The following is a 20,579-nucleotide window of genomic DNA, read 5'->3' as shown; positions in this document are numbered from 1 at the left end:
CCCTGATCTGACACATAATCCTACACATCACAACGGAGGATATTTGACATGTTGTGCATCAAAACATCTCCACAATAACAATGTACATTTGTGTGACACCGTTAACGCAAAGCTGCTTCTTCACTTCTGATGCGTCTTGGGTGACAATTCTGTAAAGTTATGTCGGAATAAACTTGCTTTCCTTCATGAATTGATGTAAACTTTCCCAGACTGTATAAATAAAAGTGGGATGAGTTCAATAACAACTTAAGTTCACATAGCACCTTTGACACAATGAAATGTCCCACAACACTTTACAAGTACATCACAATTATGGCACCAAGCCACATAAGAAGATATTAGGTCAGATGACCAAAATCTCATTTAGAGGTGTAGGCTTTAAGGAGTGTCTTAAAGGAATAAATTAAGGTAGAAACATGGAGAGCTGAGGGGAGGGTATTCCAGACTTTAATCTCAAAGGCACTGTCACTGAAGGTGGTTCAATTAAATGAGGATTTCTCAACTAGAGAAACACCAACTCCTTGGAGGGCTGTGAAACTGGGGCATGTGTTTGCAGATAAAGGGGAGGTGAAGTGAAGAGGGAGGTGAAAATAATGATGAGAATTGCAAAGTCAGGACCATATCATAATTGTAGGTTAGTAAACATAGAGGTGACAGCGGGTAACTTGCTGTTAGTTAAGACACGGCCAGCAGAGTTTTGGATAGCCTCAAATTATCTTGCTTCATGCTTGAAAATTGTAAGGAAATAGTACCCGGGAGAATTCCTTAGAATTGCTTCCTTAGTACACTGTACTGATTCCATATCTTAAATCAAGATTGTTACCCAAGGCTTTTGTACCCATTCTCATGGAAGGAATGCTACTCATAATTTATTTTGGCAGAAACCTTCTGGCCTTACGTGGAGGCAACAGTGAGTTGTAGTAAATCCTAATAATTAGCTTTCTGCCTTTATACTAGTTAGGATTATGTAATAATTCAAAAGATTATAGCTCCCTAAGGTCTGGTTGGACTTAGTTAAACCTGATGTAAATGAAATGACTGCGGCAATTTCTCTTCATCTTTTACTATCTGTATTAGCTCAGGTCTGTCAACTTTGATGTCAACATGATGTTCTGATGGAAATGCCAACACTGTAATCATTCAAGAAACCAATGAAGTGATAAGGGGGCTGTAGCTTTCTGTAGCTGGACGCTTGTCATTGTGAGCTCCCTGGTGAGCAGTTTCTGTGAAAGGTTTGGAAACAGAGTGAAAGAAAGTTCAATGGATTGTGAGCCTTGCCATTTCAACTTCTCAAGCTTTTGAATTGAAATTGGACTAACCAAGGCAAATGTTTTCATTGTCCGTCCAAAGTGCTGTGATGAGATGGCTAAAATGAATTCATCAAAAGTTTCTGAATGCTTATGATAGGTATCAGATGGCATTGAACTTGAGGTGGCACGGTGACTCAGTGGTTAGCACTGCTGCCTTACAGTGCAAGGGAATCCGGATTTGATTCCGGCCTTAGGAGGCTGTCTATGTAGATTTTACACTTCTCCTCATGTTTGCGTGGATTTGCCAGTTTCCTCCCAAAGATGTGCAGTTTAGGTGGATTGGCCGTTCTAGATTTCCCATAGTGTCCGTGTAGGTTGGGTGGATTAGCCAAGGTAAGTGTAGGAATACAGGGACGGGGTGAGACTGGTAGAATGTTCTTCAGAGGGCTGGTGTGGATACAATGGGCGGAATGGCCTGCTTCTACCTTTAGGGATTCTATGAAGTGTTGTATTGTACAGTGGAAGAGCAAAATAAGTGACATTTGCACTCAAGTTTAGTCAAATTAATTATGTAGCCTACTATTAACAGTGACCATGAAGCCAAGGTCGACGGTCATAAAAACCCATCTGTAATATCTAATATCCTTTAGAAAGGAAATCTACCGTCATTTCTTAATTTCACCTACATATGTCTCCAGGCCCACAGCAACATGGTTGACTCTTAACAGCCCTCTGAAATGCTGGAGCAAGAAAATCAGTTTAAGGGCAATTAGGATTGGGCAACCAAAGCTGGGCTTGCCAACAAGGCTTCCAGCCCATGAAAGAATAAAAGAAAAACCTAACAAGTGAGATCATTTCAAAAGAGCTAGCAATGGGGAGGTGTTGGCCTAATGGTATTTTCACTAGATTATTAATCCAGAGACCTAGGTAATGTTCTGCAGAAGCGCATTTGAATCCCAACAGGGTAGATGGCAAAGTCGAATTGTATTTAAAAATCTGGAACTAAGAGCCTACTGCTGACCATGAAGCCATTGTCAATTGCCACGAAAAAAAAATCTGGATAATGATGGGATAGTGTAGGGGGAGGGGCTTAGATTAGTTCACAGGTCGGCGCAACATCGAGGGCCAAAGGGCCTGTTCTGCGCTGTATTGTTCTATGTTCTATGTTCACTAATGTCCCTCAGGGAAGGAAATTACCATCCTTACCTGGTCTGGCTTACATGTGACTCCAGACCAATAGCAATGTGGTTGACTCTTAACTGCTCTCGAGGCAATTGGGAATGGGCAATAAATGCTGGCCTAGACAGCAATGCTCACATCCCATGAACAAATTACTTTAAAAATCTAAATTGAAATTTCAGCTATTGTTGAACATGGGTCTAAAAGGATTAATATTGAACAATATCTCAAAGACAGCCTGCCATGTTGATGTCATATGGACTTGTGGGAAAAACAGCCTAGGACCCCGGAAAAAATGTCAAGATTGCTGTAACAATGTCTGTTTAGCAATGTAACTTCTAATGAGTTGTAGTAAACTACTTCTAGTTAGACCAGAAAATGGTTTTCCATTACTACATTGGACCAAGCAGGCCATATCAATCCCTACTCTTAGAGAGACTGGCAGCAGCAAATCTACCCCATGGTGAGGTACCAATTTTGTTTAACTGCACATATAATATCTACCTTATCACTGTACATAATCGGCATTCCATTATATTTACATTACCATCACATAGTTTGCTTAATCTTTAAATTGCACATTACATATTTTAATAAGATTTTCTTTCTGCTTCATAAACCTAATGGAGACTGATGAAATGCTTCCTCATTATGACATTAGTTATTGAGGTTTTGCATCATCCAGTCAAACCAGTTTCCTGGGCATTCTGAGATAATGGGAACTGCAGATGCTGGAGAATTCCAAGATAATAAAATGAGAGGCTGGATGAACACAGCAGGCCAAGCAGCATCTCAGGAGCACAAAAGCTGACGTTTCGGGCCTAGACACTTCATCAGAGAGGGGGATGGGGAGAGGGAGCTGGAATAAATAGGGAGAGAGGGGGAGGCGGACCGAAGATGGAGAGTAAAGAAGATAGATGGAGAGAGTATAGGTGGGGAGGTAGGGAGGGGATAGGTCAGTCCAGGGAAGACGGACAGGTCAAGGAGGTGGGATGAGGTTAGTAGGTAGCTGGGGGTGCGGCTTGGTGTGGGAGGAAGGGATGGGTGAGAGGAAGAACCGGTTAGGGAGGCAGAGACAGGTTGGACTGGTTTTGGGATGCAGTGGGTGGGGGGGAAGAGCTGGGCTGGTTGTGTGGTGCAATGGGGGGAGGGGACGAACTAGGCTGGTTTAGGGATGCAGTAGGGGAAGGGGAGATTTTGAAACTGGTGAAGTCCACATTGATACCATATGGCTGCAGGGTTCCCAGGCGGAATATGAGTTGCTGTTCCTGCAACCTTCGGGTGGCATCATTGTGGCAGTGCAGGAGGCCTATGATGGACATGTCATCTAGAGAATGGGAGGGGGAGTGGAAATGGTTTGCGACTGGGAGGTGCAGTTGTTTGTTGCGAACTGAGCGGAGGTGTTCTGCAAAGCGGTCCCCAAGCCTCTTGGTTTCCCCAATGTAGAGGAAGCCGCACCGGGTACAATGGATGCAGTATACCACATTGGCAGATGTGCAGGTGAACCTCTGCTTAATGTGGAATGTCATCTTGGGGCCTGCGATAGGGGTGAGGGAGGAGGTGTGGGGACAAGTGTAGCATTTCCTGCGGTTGCAGGGGAAGGTGCCGGGTGTGGTGGGGTTGGAGGGCAGTGTGGAGCGAACAAGGGAGTCATGGAGAGAGTGGTCTCTCCGGAAAGCAGACAGGGGTGGGGATGGAAAAATGTCTTGGGTGGTGGGGTCGGATTGTAAATGGCGGAAGTGTCGGAGGATGATGCGTTGTATCTGGAGGTTGGTAGGGTGGTGTGTGAGAACGAGGGGTTCCTCTTAGGGCGGTTGTGGCGGGGGCGGGGTGTGAGGGATGTGTTGCGGGAAATACGGGAGACGCGGTCAAGGGCGTGCTCGATCACTGTGGAGGGAAAGTTGCGGTCCTTAAAGAACTTGGACATCTGGGATGTGCAGGAGTGGAATGTCTTATCGTGGGAGCAGATGCGGCGGAGGCGGAGGAATTGGGAATAGGGGATGGAATTTTTGCAGGAGGGTGGGTGGGAGGAGGTGTATTCTAGGTAGCTGTGTGAGTCGGTGGGCTTGAAATGGACATCAGTTACAAGCTGGTTGCCTGAGATGGAGACTGAGAGGTCCAGGAAGGTGAGGGATGTGCTGGAGATGGCCCAGGTGAACTGAAGGTTGGGGTGGAAGGTGTTGGTGAAGTGGATGAACTGTTCGAGCTCCTCTGGGGAGCAAGAGGCGGCGCCGATACAGTCATCAATGTACCGGAGGAAGAGGTGGGGTTTGGGGCCTGTGTAGGTGCGGAAGAGGGACTGTTCCACGTAACCTACAAAGAGGCAGGCATAGCTGGGGCCCATGCGGGTGCCCATGGCCACCCCCTTAGTCTGTAGCTGGCCTAACACCTGTTTCAACACGAGGTAATGGTTATTCCAAGGACAGTCAAGGCTATTATATTTGCAATGTTTGTTGAATTTTGTTTTACCAGCGAGGGTATAACAAAAAACCTCTTTACATTTCTTTATCAAAAAGCCCTTATCCCATCGGTAGAACCATTGAAATTACAACACAGAAGGAAGCCTATTGGATTAACAGTGATGATATTTCTTCTGTTAGAGTAATTTAATGCAATTCCACTTCCCTAGTCCTTCCAAATGCCCTGTCATTTTTTTCACCCATTCAAATATTAATTTGATTTCCTTTTAAATAATCAGTTAGTTTCTGCCTCAGTGGCCACTTACAGCAAAGCATTTTGAGTTCTAAATGACCATATGTTCAAAAATAATTCTTCTCATTACGCTGCTCCATTTTTCTCAGAATTACGTTGATTCTAATTTTCTGATCATCGTTTTGCCAAACTGTGGAGACAAACTTCCATAACATCCAAATTATGAGAATCTCTGTTAACCTTCTCTGGGTCAGTCATTGGCCTGGGACAGTAAGCTTAACTTCATTCTGAAAACCTTTCAATCCTGATATCCTTTTGCTACAAGTCCAGTGAACTATTGTTTTCAGATTCTTTGTACAAATAACCTAAAGAACTGTATTCCAAACTCCTATTACACATGCCAATACCTTGCACTCAGGAATCTTCTGTTTCCTTTTTATTTGATACCTGATATCTAAAAATTATAAAATCATGAAGGGCTTGGATAGGGTGAACAGTCGAGGTCTTTTCACCAGGGTAGAGGAGTCCAAAACTAGAGGGACATGGGTTTAACAAAAGAGGGGAAAGATTCAAAAGGGACCTGAGAGAGCACCTTTTTCACATAGTGGGTGGTGTTTGTGTGGAATGCTAAAGGAAGTGGTGGAGGCTATTACAATTACAACATTTAAAAGGTATCTGAATGGGTACATGAATAGGAAGGGTTTAGAGAAATATGGACCAAATGCCAGCAATGTTGTTGACTCTTAACAACCCTCTTGGGGTTAGGGCTGGGCAACAAATGCTGACTTAGCTAGCGAGACTGTCATCTGTGAATACATTTTAAAAAAGGAGACTGGATTAATTTACAATATCTGATCGGTATGGACAAATTGGGTCGAGGGATCTGTTTCCATATTCTAAAGGTTTCTCTTAATGTGCAACAGTTAAACATTGATCTGTGGGTCTGTCTATTCCTTCTCTCTGATGTTTTTTTTCTGACCAAATTGTACACATGCCTCACGCTGCTGTTTTTCTCAGTTATACGTTTCTCTGCAATAAACTGCATTCACCATCCACATGCCCACATTTGTAGCTTCAGCAGGAACTTCAATTTAAGAAGGAAAGATGACATTCAATCACTGGTGTTTAAAATCCTTTTGAAATGCCAATCAAAAGATCGACCCTGTTCTTGATTTCATTCAGCCCCTGACCACTCAATCCTTTCCTGGACATGTTTTTGTTCCCTTAGGCACTGGTTAGATTTTGTCAGCAACATTTCTCTCTCAGTAACATTGTGCCCATCTTCATTCTTCCAATGTTTAATTAGCCAAGATGAGGAAAGAAAGAGTCTAGCTGAAGAAATTCATCAGTGAAAACTTGTATTCAGAAGAATTTATCTTTGATCCCACATTACATCCACAATCTGGAGCTTGTCCAAAGACTGATGCTCATAGCCTTACTTGTTCCAAGTCCATTTATCCAACATGTCTGTGCTCACTAATTCACAGGGTCATTCAGCACAGAAAACAGACCCTTCGGTCCAACTTGTCCATGCCATCCAAGTTTCCAAACTCAACTAGTTCCATTTGCCTGTGTTCGGCACATTTCCTTCTCAACCTTTCCTATTCATGCACTTGTTTGTATGTCTTTTAAATGTCATAACTGTACCTGCATCTATACTTCCTCTTGTGGTTCATTCCAAATACGAACTACCCTCAGTGTGAAAACATGACACCTCAGGTCCCTTCTAAATCTTCCTCCTCTCACCCTAAAAATATGCCCCTAGTCGTTTTGAATGCCCCCACCCCAGGGAAAAGACATTGCTATTCACCCTATCTATGCCCCTCATGATTTAATAATCCTCTATAACATCAACAAACTCCTTCACATCAGTGAACAGAAGTCCCAGTTTATCCAGCCCCTCCTTATAACTCAAACTGCCCAGTCTTAGCAAATTTGTGGTAAGATTTTTTTTCCTGAACCCCGTCCAATTTAATAATATCGTTCTTATAGCAAGGTGACTAGTACTGTACCCAGTACTCTAAAAGAGGCCTCACCACCATTCTGGACAACTGCAACATGACATCCCAATTCCTATACTCAATGGCCTGAGCAATGAAGGCACAAGCACTAAATGTCTTCTTGACCACCCTGTCTACTTTTTGGCAATACATAAGCTGCTTATCCTTATTTTCAAATCGTTCCATGACCTACCCTTCCTCTCTCTGTAACCGTCACCCACTGTCCAATGTTTCCTGCATTCATTTGATTGTAGCCCTTGCATGTGTCTGGTCTTCATGCTTTAACCATTGGCAGATGAAATACCTTCAGACCCTTAAGTTCTAAACTCTGAAATTCTCCTCTCTCTCTCTGCCACCCTTTCTGCCTTTAAGATGCTCCTAGAGACGCATATTTATTGACCCAGGTTTTGGGCGGCTGTTCTAATATCTCCTTGCTCGGTCTAGAGTCACGTTTGGCTGGATAACTGAACGCCCCACTCCCGGCAAAGTAATTCCGTTTGTTTTACCTCCATAAAGCCATTACATAAATGCAGGCCTGTTGTTGTTCTGTGACTTCCTAGAGGTTTCTCCCATCCAGCGAACAATTCATTATTCTTGCTGCTGGAGGCAAATTTCAAGAGGAGACAGAAAAACTCAACGGATAATAAATGCAGGGCTCAAAAAAAAAATCTTGCACCAGAAAAATGTGGAGAAGCATTAATGCATTAAAGAAATCTTTTCATCCGGTAGCTTTAATGGCTCATGCAGAGCACTCGAAAGATTTCTGCTTCCCACCCCCACTCCCCCAAGCCTTGACTTGACAAGATATGAAATCTAAATAGTGCAGTGACGCATAAAGGGGTCACAGCAATGCGTCACACCCCAGCACTTCATCTGCAAGATGTCTGTTTCTTGCAGGAGACAGTTTGTGAACTGTGGCTTCACAGGGGATAACTTCTGTCAGACATTCAGCTGAGGGATTCGGTGAAGGGGCAGGCACAGAAAAGAGCTCTTTAACCTTTGCAAGACGTTGCTGTGGAATTTCCGAATCTCACCGATGCATGAACAACAAGGAGAGAGGCAGATGCAAGTTTTTATTTGCACAGTCAATTTTCTCATTCCTTTGTTCCAAAATGGTCATGTTAATTGGTAAATGGTCCACGCTTCATCCATTTTACAGATTATCCCTTGTGTGTTACCACATTGGGAGCTGTAAAATGTGTTGTAATTGCCCCTCTCTTTTTCTCACTGATAAACTCACTCATGGCACTTGAAAATGTGCAGTAGCCATTGGCTCCATACAGGATTAAGATGCCCTTTCTTTGTTTCAGAAGATAGAAAGCTCTTTGTGGGCATGCTGGGAAAACAGCAAACAGAGGATGACGTCAGGAGACTATTTGAATCCTTTGGCTCCATTGAAGAGTGTACCATTCTTAGAGGACCTGATGGAACCAGCAAAGGTTAGTTACCCCTTTCAACCTCAATCCATTGCTTTCCATGCTTATATGCTGTACCTGGTTCTCGGAGAGTTAAGTAGGACGGTTTCTACTTGCTCGTCAACTTAGCCTGAAAATGTTCTGCAGATCAGATTACTGAGTTAAGTCACAGTTACATTGTGTTAGGCAGCTTGGTTTAACGAAGTGATTGACATCTGACAAGTTAATTGGTTTATTTACTGATTTGCTAATCATTTAAGTTAGATCAGCTGGTTTGAGATGTAGCGTGATGCCGGTAGCATGGGTTCAATTCCTCCACTGGCTAAGGCTACCATGTCAGAAGTCACATGACACTAGGTTATAGTTGGCGGCACAGTGGCTCAATTGTTAGCACTGCTGCTTCACAGTGCCAGGGACCTGGGCTCAATCCCACCCTCAGGCAACTGCCTGTGCAGAGTTTGCATGTTATCTCTGTGTTTGTGTGGGTTTTTCCCTGAGTCTCTGGTTTCCTCCCACAGTCTAGAGATACACAGGTTAAGTAGATTGGCTATGCTGAAGGACTTCACCTGATGAAGGTGCAGCGCTCTGAAAGCCTCTGATTTCAAGTAAGCCAGTTGAACTATAACCTGGTGTCATGTGACTTCTGACTTTGTCCATCGCTTTGGCACCAACACATTAAGGTTACCATGAAAGACTTTCCTTCACAACCTGTTCCCTCACATGAGACATGGTGACCCTCAGGTTAAGCTCACTACCAGTTGTGTCTCTCTAATTTAAGAGCAGTCACCTGGGATCATGGAAACTTTACCTTCACCTTGCTAAGTTATAAAACCAAGATTAGCTGACTTGTTAAACTGATTAATTGTGGTCCCTACTTGGAATAATTGATTGAATAATAGTTCAATCAGGGAAGTACATACCATAGATAAGACTAGTTTGTGTTGCCAGTTCCTAATTCCTCCTGAGGAGCTGGTGATGAGCTACCTTCTTAAGTTCAGTGTGGTATAGGGAGCTATGCAGTGTTGTCAGGAAGGGAATTCCACTATTTTGATCCAGGGATGGTGAAAGGACAACAATGCCTTTCCAAGTGAAGATGATGTGTGACTGGGAGGGGAACTTGGTGGTGTTTCCAAGAGTCTGCTGTTGCCTTTCTGGATGGTAAAAGTCGTAGTTTTGGAACGTGCTTTATAAGGAGTCTTTGCAGTTAGTGCAGGGCATCTTGTGTACAATACACACTGCTGCCACTTTGTCATAGGTGAAGGCAGGGAATATTGAAGGTGGTAGATGGAGTGTCAATCAAGCACTCGCTGCTTTGTCCTGGATGGTATTTAGCTTCTTGAATGCTGTCAGAGCAATATTCATTGAGGCAAGTGGACAAGCATATTCTGTTACATTCCTGCCTTTGTACCTTACAGCTGATGGAAATCTTATAGGGGTCTGGAGGTAAGTTACTTGCTGCAGAATATCTAGCCTCTGACTTATTCTCTCTTACCAGAGAATTTATCTGGCTGGTCTAGTTAAGTTTCTGATCAATGGTGACCTGAAGATGTTGATTGCAAAGCAGATTTTGAGTCTGATATCTAATTGTGAAACACTATTTCTCTCCACAAATGCTGCCATTCTAGCAGTATCTTGCTTTAATCCAAGATGTTGATCATTGAGGAGTGAGTGGCACTGTTGAAGTTCCCAATGTTGAATATCAAGGGGAGTGGGTAAAAGTCTGACATTTTCCCAGAAAGAAGAAAAGCAGTTTTCTTTCAGTCACTCAGATGCTGAGGTTGAAGTGTCAATGAACCAATATGGCCCTGTTTGCTGCATTCTTCAATCAAAAACAGAAGGCTATGGGTTGACCAGACAAACCCAAAATTGTTTCCATCCATAGAAAAGTTGTTCTTCTTGTTGGTTTTTTTAAATTTTAATCTGTAGGGAACTCCAAAACCAGAGCTTATGAAGATAAGACAGTCACTAATAAATCCGAAAGAGCTCAGGACTAAAATAGGCACTTTGATATTACTCACTTCTACTTTCCAATTTATCTAAGAGGAAGCTAAGTACCTCAGTGGCTAGCACTACTGCCTCACAGTGCCAGTCACCTGGGTTCAATTTCAGGTGACTGCCTGTGCAGAGTTTGTACATTCTCCCCAAGTCTGCATTGGCTTCCTCCAGGTAGTCTGGTTTCCTCCCACAGTCCAAAGATGCATAGGTTAGGTGGATTGGCTGTGCGTAAGTTGCCCATAGTGTCTAGGGATGCTCAGGTTAGCTTTTTTTAAGCCATGGGAGACACAGGGTTACAGGGATGGGTAGGGGGAGGTGAGTGAATCTGGGTGGGATGCTTGTTGGGCTGAATCCTGTTTCCAACTGTGGGGATTCTAACTTTTTTTAAAAAAAAACAGGAGGAATAAATGTAGGGTCCTGCTGTTGGGATTCACTAACCAGGGAAAGAGGTGAAAAATTGAGGCAAGAATGGACCAGTTAGGTCATAAAGCCTCTTCCTGTTCTGTGGACTAATTGTAATTCTGTGATACACTCTGACAATGCTGGAATGTTAGTCTGGCACATTCTTGAACATCAAGAGAATGAGACGACTGAGCAATAATCATACAATTAAATAATCCTCTCCACTTTCTTGTCTTCTCCTAGGCTGTGCATTTGTAAAATATTCTTCTCATGCTGAAGCCCAAGCAGCTATTAACAGCCTGCACGGAAGCCAGACTATGCCAGTAAGTCAGACAAGAAGAAATAGACTCATGAATAATTTGTTGTTTGTTGAATGCACTGTTATGTGTAAAGAAGATATTTACTTGCATTGTCACACTTTATTATAAGACATCTCTGCTATATAGTTGTTCACCTCTACCTCATTAAAATGTGGTGTGTGTGTGCGTATATATGTACTTATCTGCAAATTCTCATCTTCGAACAATGCAATTGAGTCATGCTTTTCAATGCAACCTTTTTCTTGCCTGAAGATTAAAGTTTTCCCCTCATCAGCACAGAAGACAAGTGCCACTCTTTCAAAGTGGTAGAGCCAAAGGTTGGAATGCACCATTGGCTTTCTATTTTTCTTAGTGTCACTTCTCATGATGAAGGTGCGCTGCTGCCAGCACAGACCCGGTTAGCCATGTCTCACCCAAATATCCATGTTTCCAGTGATCAAAGTAGAGATCCAGGAACCCATTTGGTTTGGTCTGTTCTGCCCATCTTAGCTCAATGCAAAATGGCATCAGGTACACTCTGTACCCAACCTGTTCCTTGTGATCCTGCAGACTTTATCTTTTTCCCCCTCCTCAAGCGCTTATTCAGTTCACTCATGGAAGTGCTGACTGAATCTACAGCCATTATTCATTCAGGCAGCATATGCCACATCCTAAACGTTCATTGCTTTTTTTCTTTAATAAAAAAGAACACTTTAAAACTCCTATCATGGATCATTATTGGTTCTTTTGCTCTATCAGTTTTCTTTCAATTTGTTCATAGCCTAGCCAGTGATGCTCTCATTACAACATTTATTCCCCATCCCTAATTACCTAGAGTGCTGTTGAGTGAACAACATTGCAGTATGCCTGGGGTCACATGTTTGCCAGACTAGGCAAGGATGGTAATCTTCTTTCCCGAAAGGACTTTAGGCTTAAGCCACAGGGGTTTTCCTAATCATCAGCAACAGAGCATGGTCATTCCAGATATCTTACTGAATTCAAATTCTACAATCTGCCATGGTAGGATTCAAACCTGGTGCCCAGAACTTTACTTGGGTCTCTAGATTAGCAACCCTGTGACAAGAGCACTAGGCAATCACCTCTCCTTTTGCAGAGAGTAGTAGGCATTCTGTGCCCCCCCCCCCCCCACCTCCCCCACAAATCCTCATAACCAGCTTGTGGGAGAACTGGAATCTGAGCTGTGCAGTGAGAGTAGAGCTGAGGGGTTGTTTTTTTTTTAAACAACACATTCCAAAATGACATCAAACCAAGTACTCCATCCGCCTGTGTAAGTCATAATCATAGAATCCCTACAGTGTGTAAGCAGGCTGTTTGGCTCATTGAGTCCACACTGATCCTCAGAAAAGCATTCCACCCAGACCCAGGCCCTGCTACCCTATCCTTGGAACTCTGCATTTCCCATGGGCATGTGGATTAGCCTACATATCCCAAGACATTATGGGGAACTCAGCATAGCTGATCCACCTAACCTGCACATCCTTGGATATATATTTATGTCAAAGGTCCCGTATCACTTTTCAGAGATGAGCTGGGGACTCCTTTTAGTGTCTTAGTGAACATTAGCACTCAGAAAATGTATCTGCTATTTTCTGATAACCAGTCGCATGAGTTTAATCTGCATAGTTGGTTACCGTGTTTCCTTCGTCAATCTTCAAAAGAGATTAATTGGAGGTAAAGTGCTTTGGAAGATTTCTGAAGGCGTGAAAAGCACAACAGAACTGGAAATTCTTTTTTACACCATACCCTGACATTTTATGAAGCAGGAGACACATTATCATAGAATCCCTACAGTGTAGAAATAGTCCAATTGGCCCATCAAGTCCTGCATATCCCACCCAGACCCATCCCCCTATCTACCCCTATAACTCTGCAATTCCCCTGGTTAACTAACCTAACCTGCACATCCCTGGAGACTATGGATAATTTAGCGTGGCCAAGCCACTGAAACTGCATATGCCAACTCAGCACAGTCAGCTAAGGCTGGAATTGAATCCAGGTCCTGGCACTTTGGGGCATTAGTGCTAACTACTGACCCAGGAGGCTGTGAGGGTTTTGCTTGGCTAACTTGTCTAACTTGTGGCACTGCTACCCCACCCCTCTTCAGCGGAGGGACAGTAATCACTGACCCCAAGCTGCTTTTGGTCCAGATCCTTAGTCTTCATGCATCCAAGGAGGAGATGATGGCCTCATATTACCAGAGGCCCAGGTAATATCTTGGGGAGACAGAAGGAACTGCAGATGCTGGAGAATCTGAAATAACAAGGTGCAGAGCTGGATGAACACAGCAGGCCAAGCAGCATCAGAGGAGCAGGAAAGCTGATGTTTTGGGCCAAAGGAGGGTCTTGGCTCAAAACATCAGCTTTCCTGCTCCTCTGATGCTGTTATCTGTAATCTCCCCTGTTATCTCAAATATCCTGGGGACTTGGGTTCAAATCCCACCACACCAGATGGTGGAATCTGTATTCAATAAAATAAAACTGAAGAGTCTTATGCTGAATCAATTGCTGATAATGGGGAGAAACACCCATCTGATGTGCCAATGTCCCTTCAGGGAAGGAAACAGCCTTCCTTACCTGCTCTGGCCTACATGTGACTCCAGACTCTCAGCAATGTGGTTGACTCTTAACTGGACTCTTAACTGCCCTCTGGGCCATTAGGGGTGGGCAATAAGTGCTGCCTAGCCAGTGACATCCTCATCCCATGAATGAATAAAACAAATTTCCAGAGTGGAATTTTGCAGACCTAGCTGGGTTACTTTGGGATACACTGAAAACTGCCTACGCACATTAATTCTTCAAAAATGTGCAATGTCAACTTCAGAAGGCACATGAGTCTCCAGACTAGGACTTAAACACGCAATTACCTACTGTGCCACGAAAAACACTGACATTCAGCTTTTTCAGATTGTGTGAACATGGAACACCAAGACCGAACCTGCCAACAAGTGAATCGTTATATGTTATAAAAATTAATCCTGGAGCTTAGATCGTACTTTAAAACAATTGGACTTCACCATTAACCTCTCAATTTGTTGTGGTACTGAAGTCACTATTAGTTTGTGCATGTTGCAACATGAATTTGAGAATGAAATTAGAAGGATGAGCAGGCCATTTGACACTTCAAGCCTGTTCAACGTGACCTTATTGAATGACAGAACATCAAGGACAGTACCTTGTTTCCAGCTTTCTTCCCCAAACCTCTCAATCCCTTTAGCCCTAATAGCTATAATTAACTCACCTTGAAAACATTCAATGTTGTGGCCTTAGTCACTTTCTGTGGGAGAGAATTCCTCAGGCTCACCACTCTCTGGGTGAAGATAATAAAATGTGAGGTTGGATGAACACAGCAGGCCAAGCAGCATCTCAGGAGCACAAAAGCTGACGTTTCAGGCCTAGACCCTTCATCAGAGAGGGGGATGGGGGGAGGGAACTGGAATAAATAGGGAGAGAGGGGGAGGCGGACCAAAGATGGAGAGAAAAGAAGATAGGTGGAGAGAGTATAGGTGGGGAGGTAGGGAGTGGATAGGTCAGTCCAGGGAAGACGGACAGGTCAAGGAGGTGGGATGAGGTTAGTAGGTAGATGGGGGTGTGGCTTGGGGTGGGAGGAAGGGATGGGTGAGAGGAAGAACAGGTTAGGGAGGCAGAGACAGGGTGGACTGGTTTTGGGATGCAGTGGGTGGAGGGGAAGAGCTGGGCTGGTTGTGTGGTGCAGTGGGGGGAGGGGACGAACTGGGCTGGTTTAGGGATGCGGTGGGGGAAGGGGAGATTTTTGAAACTGGTGAAGTCCACATTGATACTGGGCTGCAGGGTTCCCAGACGGAATATGAGTTGCTGTTCCTGCACCCTTTGGGTGGCATCATTGTGGCACTGCAGGAGGCCCATGATGGACATGTCATCTAAAGAATGGGAGGGGGAGTGGAAATGGTTTGCGACTGGGAGGTGCAGTTGTTTGTTGCGAACTGAGCGGAGGTGTTCTGCAAAGCGGTCCCCAAGCCTCCGCTTGTTTTCCCCAATATAGAGGAAGCCACACCGGGTACAGTGGATGCAGTATACCACATTGGCAGATGTGCAGGTGAACCTCTGCTTAATGTGAAAAGTCATCTTGGGTTCTGGGATAGGGGTGAGGGAGGAGGTGTGGTGGCAAGTGTAGCATTTCCTGCGGTTGCAGGGGAAGGTGCCGGGTGTGGTGGGGTTGGAGGGCAGTGTGGAGCGAACAAGGGAGTCATGGAGAGAGTGGTCTCTCCGGAAAGCAGACAGGGGTGGGGATGGAAAAATGTCTTGGGTGGTGGGGTTGGATTGTAGATGGCGGAAGTGTCGGAGGATGATGCGTTGTATCCGGAGGTTGGTGGGGTGGTGTGTGAGAACGAGGGATCCTCTTAGGGCGGTTGTGGCGGGGGCGGGGTGTGAGGGATGTGTGGCGGGAAATACGGGAGACGCGGTCAAGGGCGTGCTCGATCACTGTGGGGGGAATGTTGCGGTCCTTGAAGAACTTGGACATCTGGGATGTGCAGGAGTGGAATGTCTTATCGTGGGAGCAGATGCGGCGGAGGCGGAGGAATTGGGAATAGGTGATGGAATTTTTGCAGGAGGGTGGGTGGGAGGAGGTGTATTCTAGGTAGCTGTGGGAGTCGGTGGGCTTGAAATGGACATCAGTTACAAGCTGGTTGCCTGAGATGGAGACTGAGAGGTCCAGGAAGGTGAGGGATGTGCTGGAGATGGCCCAGGTGAACTGAAGGTTGGGGTGGAAGGTGTTGGTGAAGTGGATGAACTGTTCGAGCTCCTCTGGGGAGCAAGAGGCGGCGCCGATACAGTCATCTATGTACCGGAGGAAGAGGTGGGGTTTGGGGCCTGTGTAGGTGCGGAAGAGGGACTGTTCCACGTAACCTACAAAGAGGCAGGCATAGCTGGGGCCCATGCGGGTGCCCATGGCCACCCCCTTAGTCTGTAGGAAGTGGGAGTTCACCTTCAGTTCACCTGGGCCATCTCCAGCACATCCCTCACCTTCCTGGACCTCTCAGTCTCCATCTCAGGCAACCAGCTTGTAACTGATGTCCATTTCAAGCCCACCGACTCCCACAGCTATCTAGAATACACCTCCTCCCACCCACCCTCCTGCAAAAATTCCATCACCTATTCCCAATTCCTCCGCCTCCGCCGCATCTGCTCCCACGATAAGACATTCCACTCCCGCACATCCCAGATGTCCAAGTTCTTCAAGGACCGCAACTTTCCCCCACAGTGATCGAGAACGCCCTTGACCGCGTCTCCCGTATTTCCCGCCACACATCCCTCACACCCCGCCCCCGCCACAACCGCCCTAAGAGGATCCCTCGTTCTCACACACCACCCCACCAACCTCCGGATACAACGCATCATCCTCCGACACTTCCGCCATCTACAATCCAACCCCACCACCCAAGACATTTTTCCATCCCCACCCCTGTCTGCTTTCCGGAGAGACCACTCTCTCCGTGACTCCCTTGTTCGCTCCACACTGCCCTCCAACCCCACCACACCCGGCACCTTCCCCTGCAACCGCAGGAAATGCTACACTTGCCACCACACCTCCTCCCTCACCCCTATCCCAGACCCCAAGATGACTTTTCACATTAAGCAGAGGTTCACCTGCACATCTGCCAATGTGGTATACTGCAACCACTGTACCCGGTGTGGCTTCCTCTACATTGGGGAAACCAAGCGGAGGCTTGGGGACTGCTTTGCAGAACACCTCCGCTCAGTTCGCAACAAACAACTGCACCTCCCAGTCGCAAACCGTTTCCACTCCCCCTCCCATTCTTTAGATGACATGTCCATCATGGGCCTCCTGCAGTGCCACAATGATGCCACCCAAAGGGTGCAGGAACAGCAACTCATATTCCGCCTGGGAACCCTGCAGCCTAACGGTATCAATGTGGACTTGACCAGTTTCAAAATCTCCCCTCCCCCACCGCATCCCTAAACCAGCCCAGTTCATCCCCTCCCCCCCACTGCACCACACAACCAGCCCAGCTCTTCCCCTTCACCCACTGCATCCCAAAACCAGTCCAACGTGTCTCTGCCTCCCTAACCTGTTCTTCCTCTCACCCATCCCTTCCTCCCACCCCAAGCCGCACCCCCATCTACCTACTAACCTCATCCCACCTCCTTGACCTGTCCGTCTTCCCTGGACTGACCTATCCCCTCCCTACCTCCCCACCTATACTCTCTCCACCTATCTTCTTTTCTCTCCATCTTCGGTCCGCCTCCCCCTCTCTCCATATTTATTCCAGAACCCTCACCCCATCCCCCTCTCTGATGAAGGGTCTAGGCCCGAAACGTCAGCTTTTGTGCTCCTGAGATGCTACTTGGCCTGCTGTGTTCATCCAGCCTCACATTTTATTATCTTGGATTCTCCAGCATCTGCAGTTCCCATACTCTCTGGGTGAAGTTTTTTTTTCCTCATCTCAGTCCTAATGGTAGCATAGAAAGACAGCGCAACAAAAATTACAGAACCACATGGCAAAACAGGATGTGACTCTTTCCATGTAGACTGTGCTGGTTCAAGTACAATTATTCCTACTATCCAGCTCTTGCTGCTCTACAAATTCTGATCATTTTCAAATTTGGTACTCACTTCCCTTTTCTGATTACCACTGCTTTTTAAAATTATGCCCTCTAGTTTTTGGACTCACTGAACCTGGAAAAAGGGCTTTTACTATTCACCATATGTATTCCCCCATCATTTTATAAGCATCTATGAAGGTCACTCCTCAACCTCTTTATGCTCCAGGGAATCCAGTCCCAAGCCTATCCTGTCTCTCCTTATACCTCAAACCGTCCAGGCTTGGGTAACATCCTTGTAAATTTTTTGTGCTCCCTTTCCAGCTTAATTATACCATTCCTACATCAGGGTGACCAGAACTGTACACAGTACTCCAAAAGTAGCCTCACTGACATCCTGTATAGCCTTGCAGGCAGAAATTGGAAGATCCAAGCAACATCCTGCAGAAAGATTTTTATACTCAATAGCTGATTCATTCAAGTGAATAGGCTGTATCATGTGTGTTTGGTTGTGCTTTGACTAATCTTGAGGAAAGTTTCAGCACTGATCTAGTTGTGCTCCAAGCTTGGCTGTTGTTGAAATATTGGTGTCAATGGAATAGAGGAGCATATGGCAGAAAGAGTCTTGTATTCATGAAACACTGATGGTAGCACTCTACTCACTGCATGAAAGTCTCTTGTTGGCTGATCTTTTAAGTTAGTAACTTTAATCCCAGGGGCTGCAGAAGCTTCCTAATTAAGGAGGCTATCTCATTCACACTCCGATCAGGTCCATATGTTTCAGGAGGCTGTGGACTCCAGTCTGGTCTGGAAGCGGGTGACAGAGGGAAGAAAATAAATTAATTTTCTTTTCTCTCTGCCAACACTGATAAATTCATGTCTTTCAGTTTGCACAGATTTGCTTTTCCAAATCAGAGGTTGAAGGTTTCTGAGAAATGATTCTTTTGACAGTGCTCTTAATCTTATCCCATTACTTGACATGCTAATAATTAAAGAAGTGAAAAGCTGTTGCCTTTTCAAACTGATGCCACAGTCAATGAGGCAAAGTGAAATGAAACAAAATGACTTGCGTTTGTAGAGCAACTTCCAGGATCTCCGGATATTTCAAAGATTCATACAGACAATTAAGCACTCTTTAAAGTAAAATTATTTTTATAATGTGGAAACAGAACCCATGGGAGAAACTTTACCATCATCTACCAGCTGGATTGGAGGTTGCATATAGGAATTAAGACACCATGTTGCAGCTTCACAGGACATTGGTAAGGCTGTTTTTAGAGTACTGTGTGCAGCTCTGGTCTCCCTGCTATAGGAAAGAAAGTATTTTTTTGAAGAGCATGCAGAAAAGATTTACAAGGATGTTACTAGGGCCAGAGAGTTCGAGTTAAAAGGAGAGGCTAGATATGCTAGGACTTTCTTCGCTGGAAGGTCTAGGGGTGACCTTTTATAGAGGTTTATAAGATAATGTGGGATACAGATAGGGTGAATAGTGTGTGTCTTTTCCCTGCAACAGGTGACTTCAAGACTCAAGGGGCATATTTTTAAGGTGAGAGGAGGAAGGTTTAAAAAGGACATGAGAGGCTACCTTTTACACCGCGAGTGCTTTGTGTGTGCAGTGATCTCTCAAAGGATTTAAAACATTTAGAAGACATTTGGATAAGTACATGAACGGGAAATGTTTGGAGGAACATGCACTAAGCACAGGCAGGTGGGACTAGTGTAGTTTGGAATTATGCTTGGCATGGACTGGTTGGACTGAAGGGTCTATTTCCATGCTATGACTTTGACTCCATGACCTTCCATTTGCTCATAAAATCACGAGGGGCTTGGATAAGGCAAGGATCTTTTCTGAAGAATAGGGGAGTCCAAATATTGAATGGAGTGGAAATATTGAATGAAAGGGACCTGAGGGACAACTTTTTACTCGCAAAGGGTGTGTGTATTTGGAAATGAACTGCCAGAGCAAGTTGTAGATGCAGGCACAGTTACAGCATTTAAAAGACATTTTGGACAGGAACATGAATACGAAAGCTTTAGATGGGTACGGGAAAACATAGTTTAGTTTAGTAAACCTGGTCAGCATGGATGAGTTGGACTGAAGGATTTGTTTCTATGCTGTATGACTCTATGACCCTCTGGTATAAAGGAGCATGGCACCTAGAAATTTCATTCTTGCCTGCCCTAACCTGTCTCCTATTTTAAGAGGTGATGGAGGAGGTAGGAGGCTTGTTGAGGTCTTTAAGTGGACAATTAATTGCCACAATTGCTGTGTTCCCCTCCTGTCACCATTTTACCTGTGGCAGATGATATCTCTCAGTCAGTACATCTTTAAAAGTTTAATATGCCACTACACTTTTAAGAATCATGGTCACAATGTACCATCACTAGTGTCGACCAACCTGAGGGTATGAAAGTCTCATACTCATTCTTATTCTGGGATCATTTGAAGCATGACACTCTACTGGAAGCATGGTACACTCTGCTGTAATCTAAATGCTCAGTACTGGCCCAGACAATATGTGCCTGAGGAATGGAAAAGTTTGTGTTCTTAACTACATTCAGGTCTTTTTATGAGGTCCTACCTCCATCACTAAATGGTATTGCTTCTCCAAAAGAAGGTTGAAAGTTCATATGAAATATAAACAGGAGTATGCCATTCAGCCCTTCATATCTGTGCTGTCATTCAATTAGATTCATGGCTGATCATCTACCTTGATGCCATTTGTCTGCTCTATCCTTATATCCCTTTATCTGTAATATCCAGAAGTCTATCCATCCGTGCCTTGAAAATGCTCAGTAACTGAACTTTCACTGCCCTCTGGGGTAG

At 44.9% G+C, this 20,579-nt stretch overlaps 1 protein-coding gene across 6 annotated transcripts in view; it reads left to right on the top strand.

The window, feature by feature from the left end:
• celf6 (CUGBP Elav-like family member 6) overlaps window positions 1-20,579 on the top strand; it is an 889,174-nt gene that overhangs the window by 782,636 nt on the left and 85,959 nt on the right. For all 6 annotated transcript variants that reach the window (XR_007246473.2, XM_048520803.2, XM_048520804.2 and 3 more), the window contains 2 exons: window positions 8,392-8,520; window positions 11,137-11,216. Coding sequence is in view for 5 of the 6 variants with exons in the window: in XM_048520803.2 (XP_048376760.1) it covers window positions 8,392-8,520; window positions 11,137-11,216 (209 nt within the window). In the remaining variant the exon portion in view is untranslated. The remainder of the gene's footprint in view (window positions 1-8,391; window positions 8,521-11,136; window positions 11,217-20,579) is intronic.

This window comes from Stegostoma tigrinum, chromosome 36 (genome assembly GCF_030684315.1).
Source record: "Stegostoma tigrinum isolate sSteTig4 chromosome 36, sSteTig4.hap1, whole genome shotgun sequence".
Lineage (NCBI taxonomy): Eukaryota > Metazoa > Chordata > Chondrichthyes > Orectolobiformes > Stegostomatidae > Stegostoma > Stegostoma tigrinum.
The sequence above is the reverse complement of the archived record's forward strand: the minus strand, read 5'-3'. Positions and strand labels throughout refer to the sequence as shown.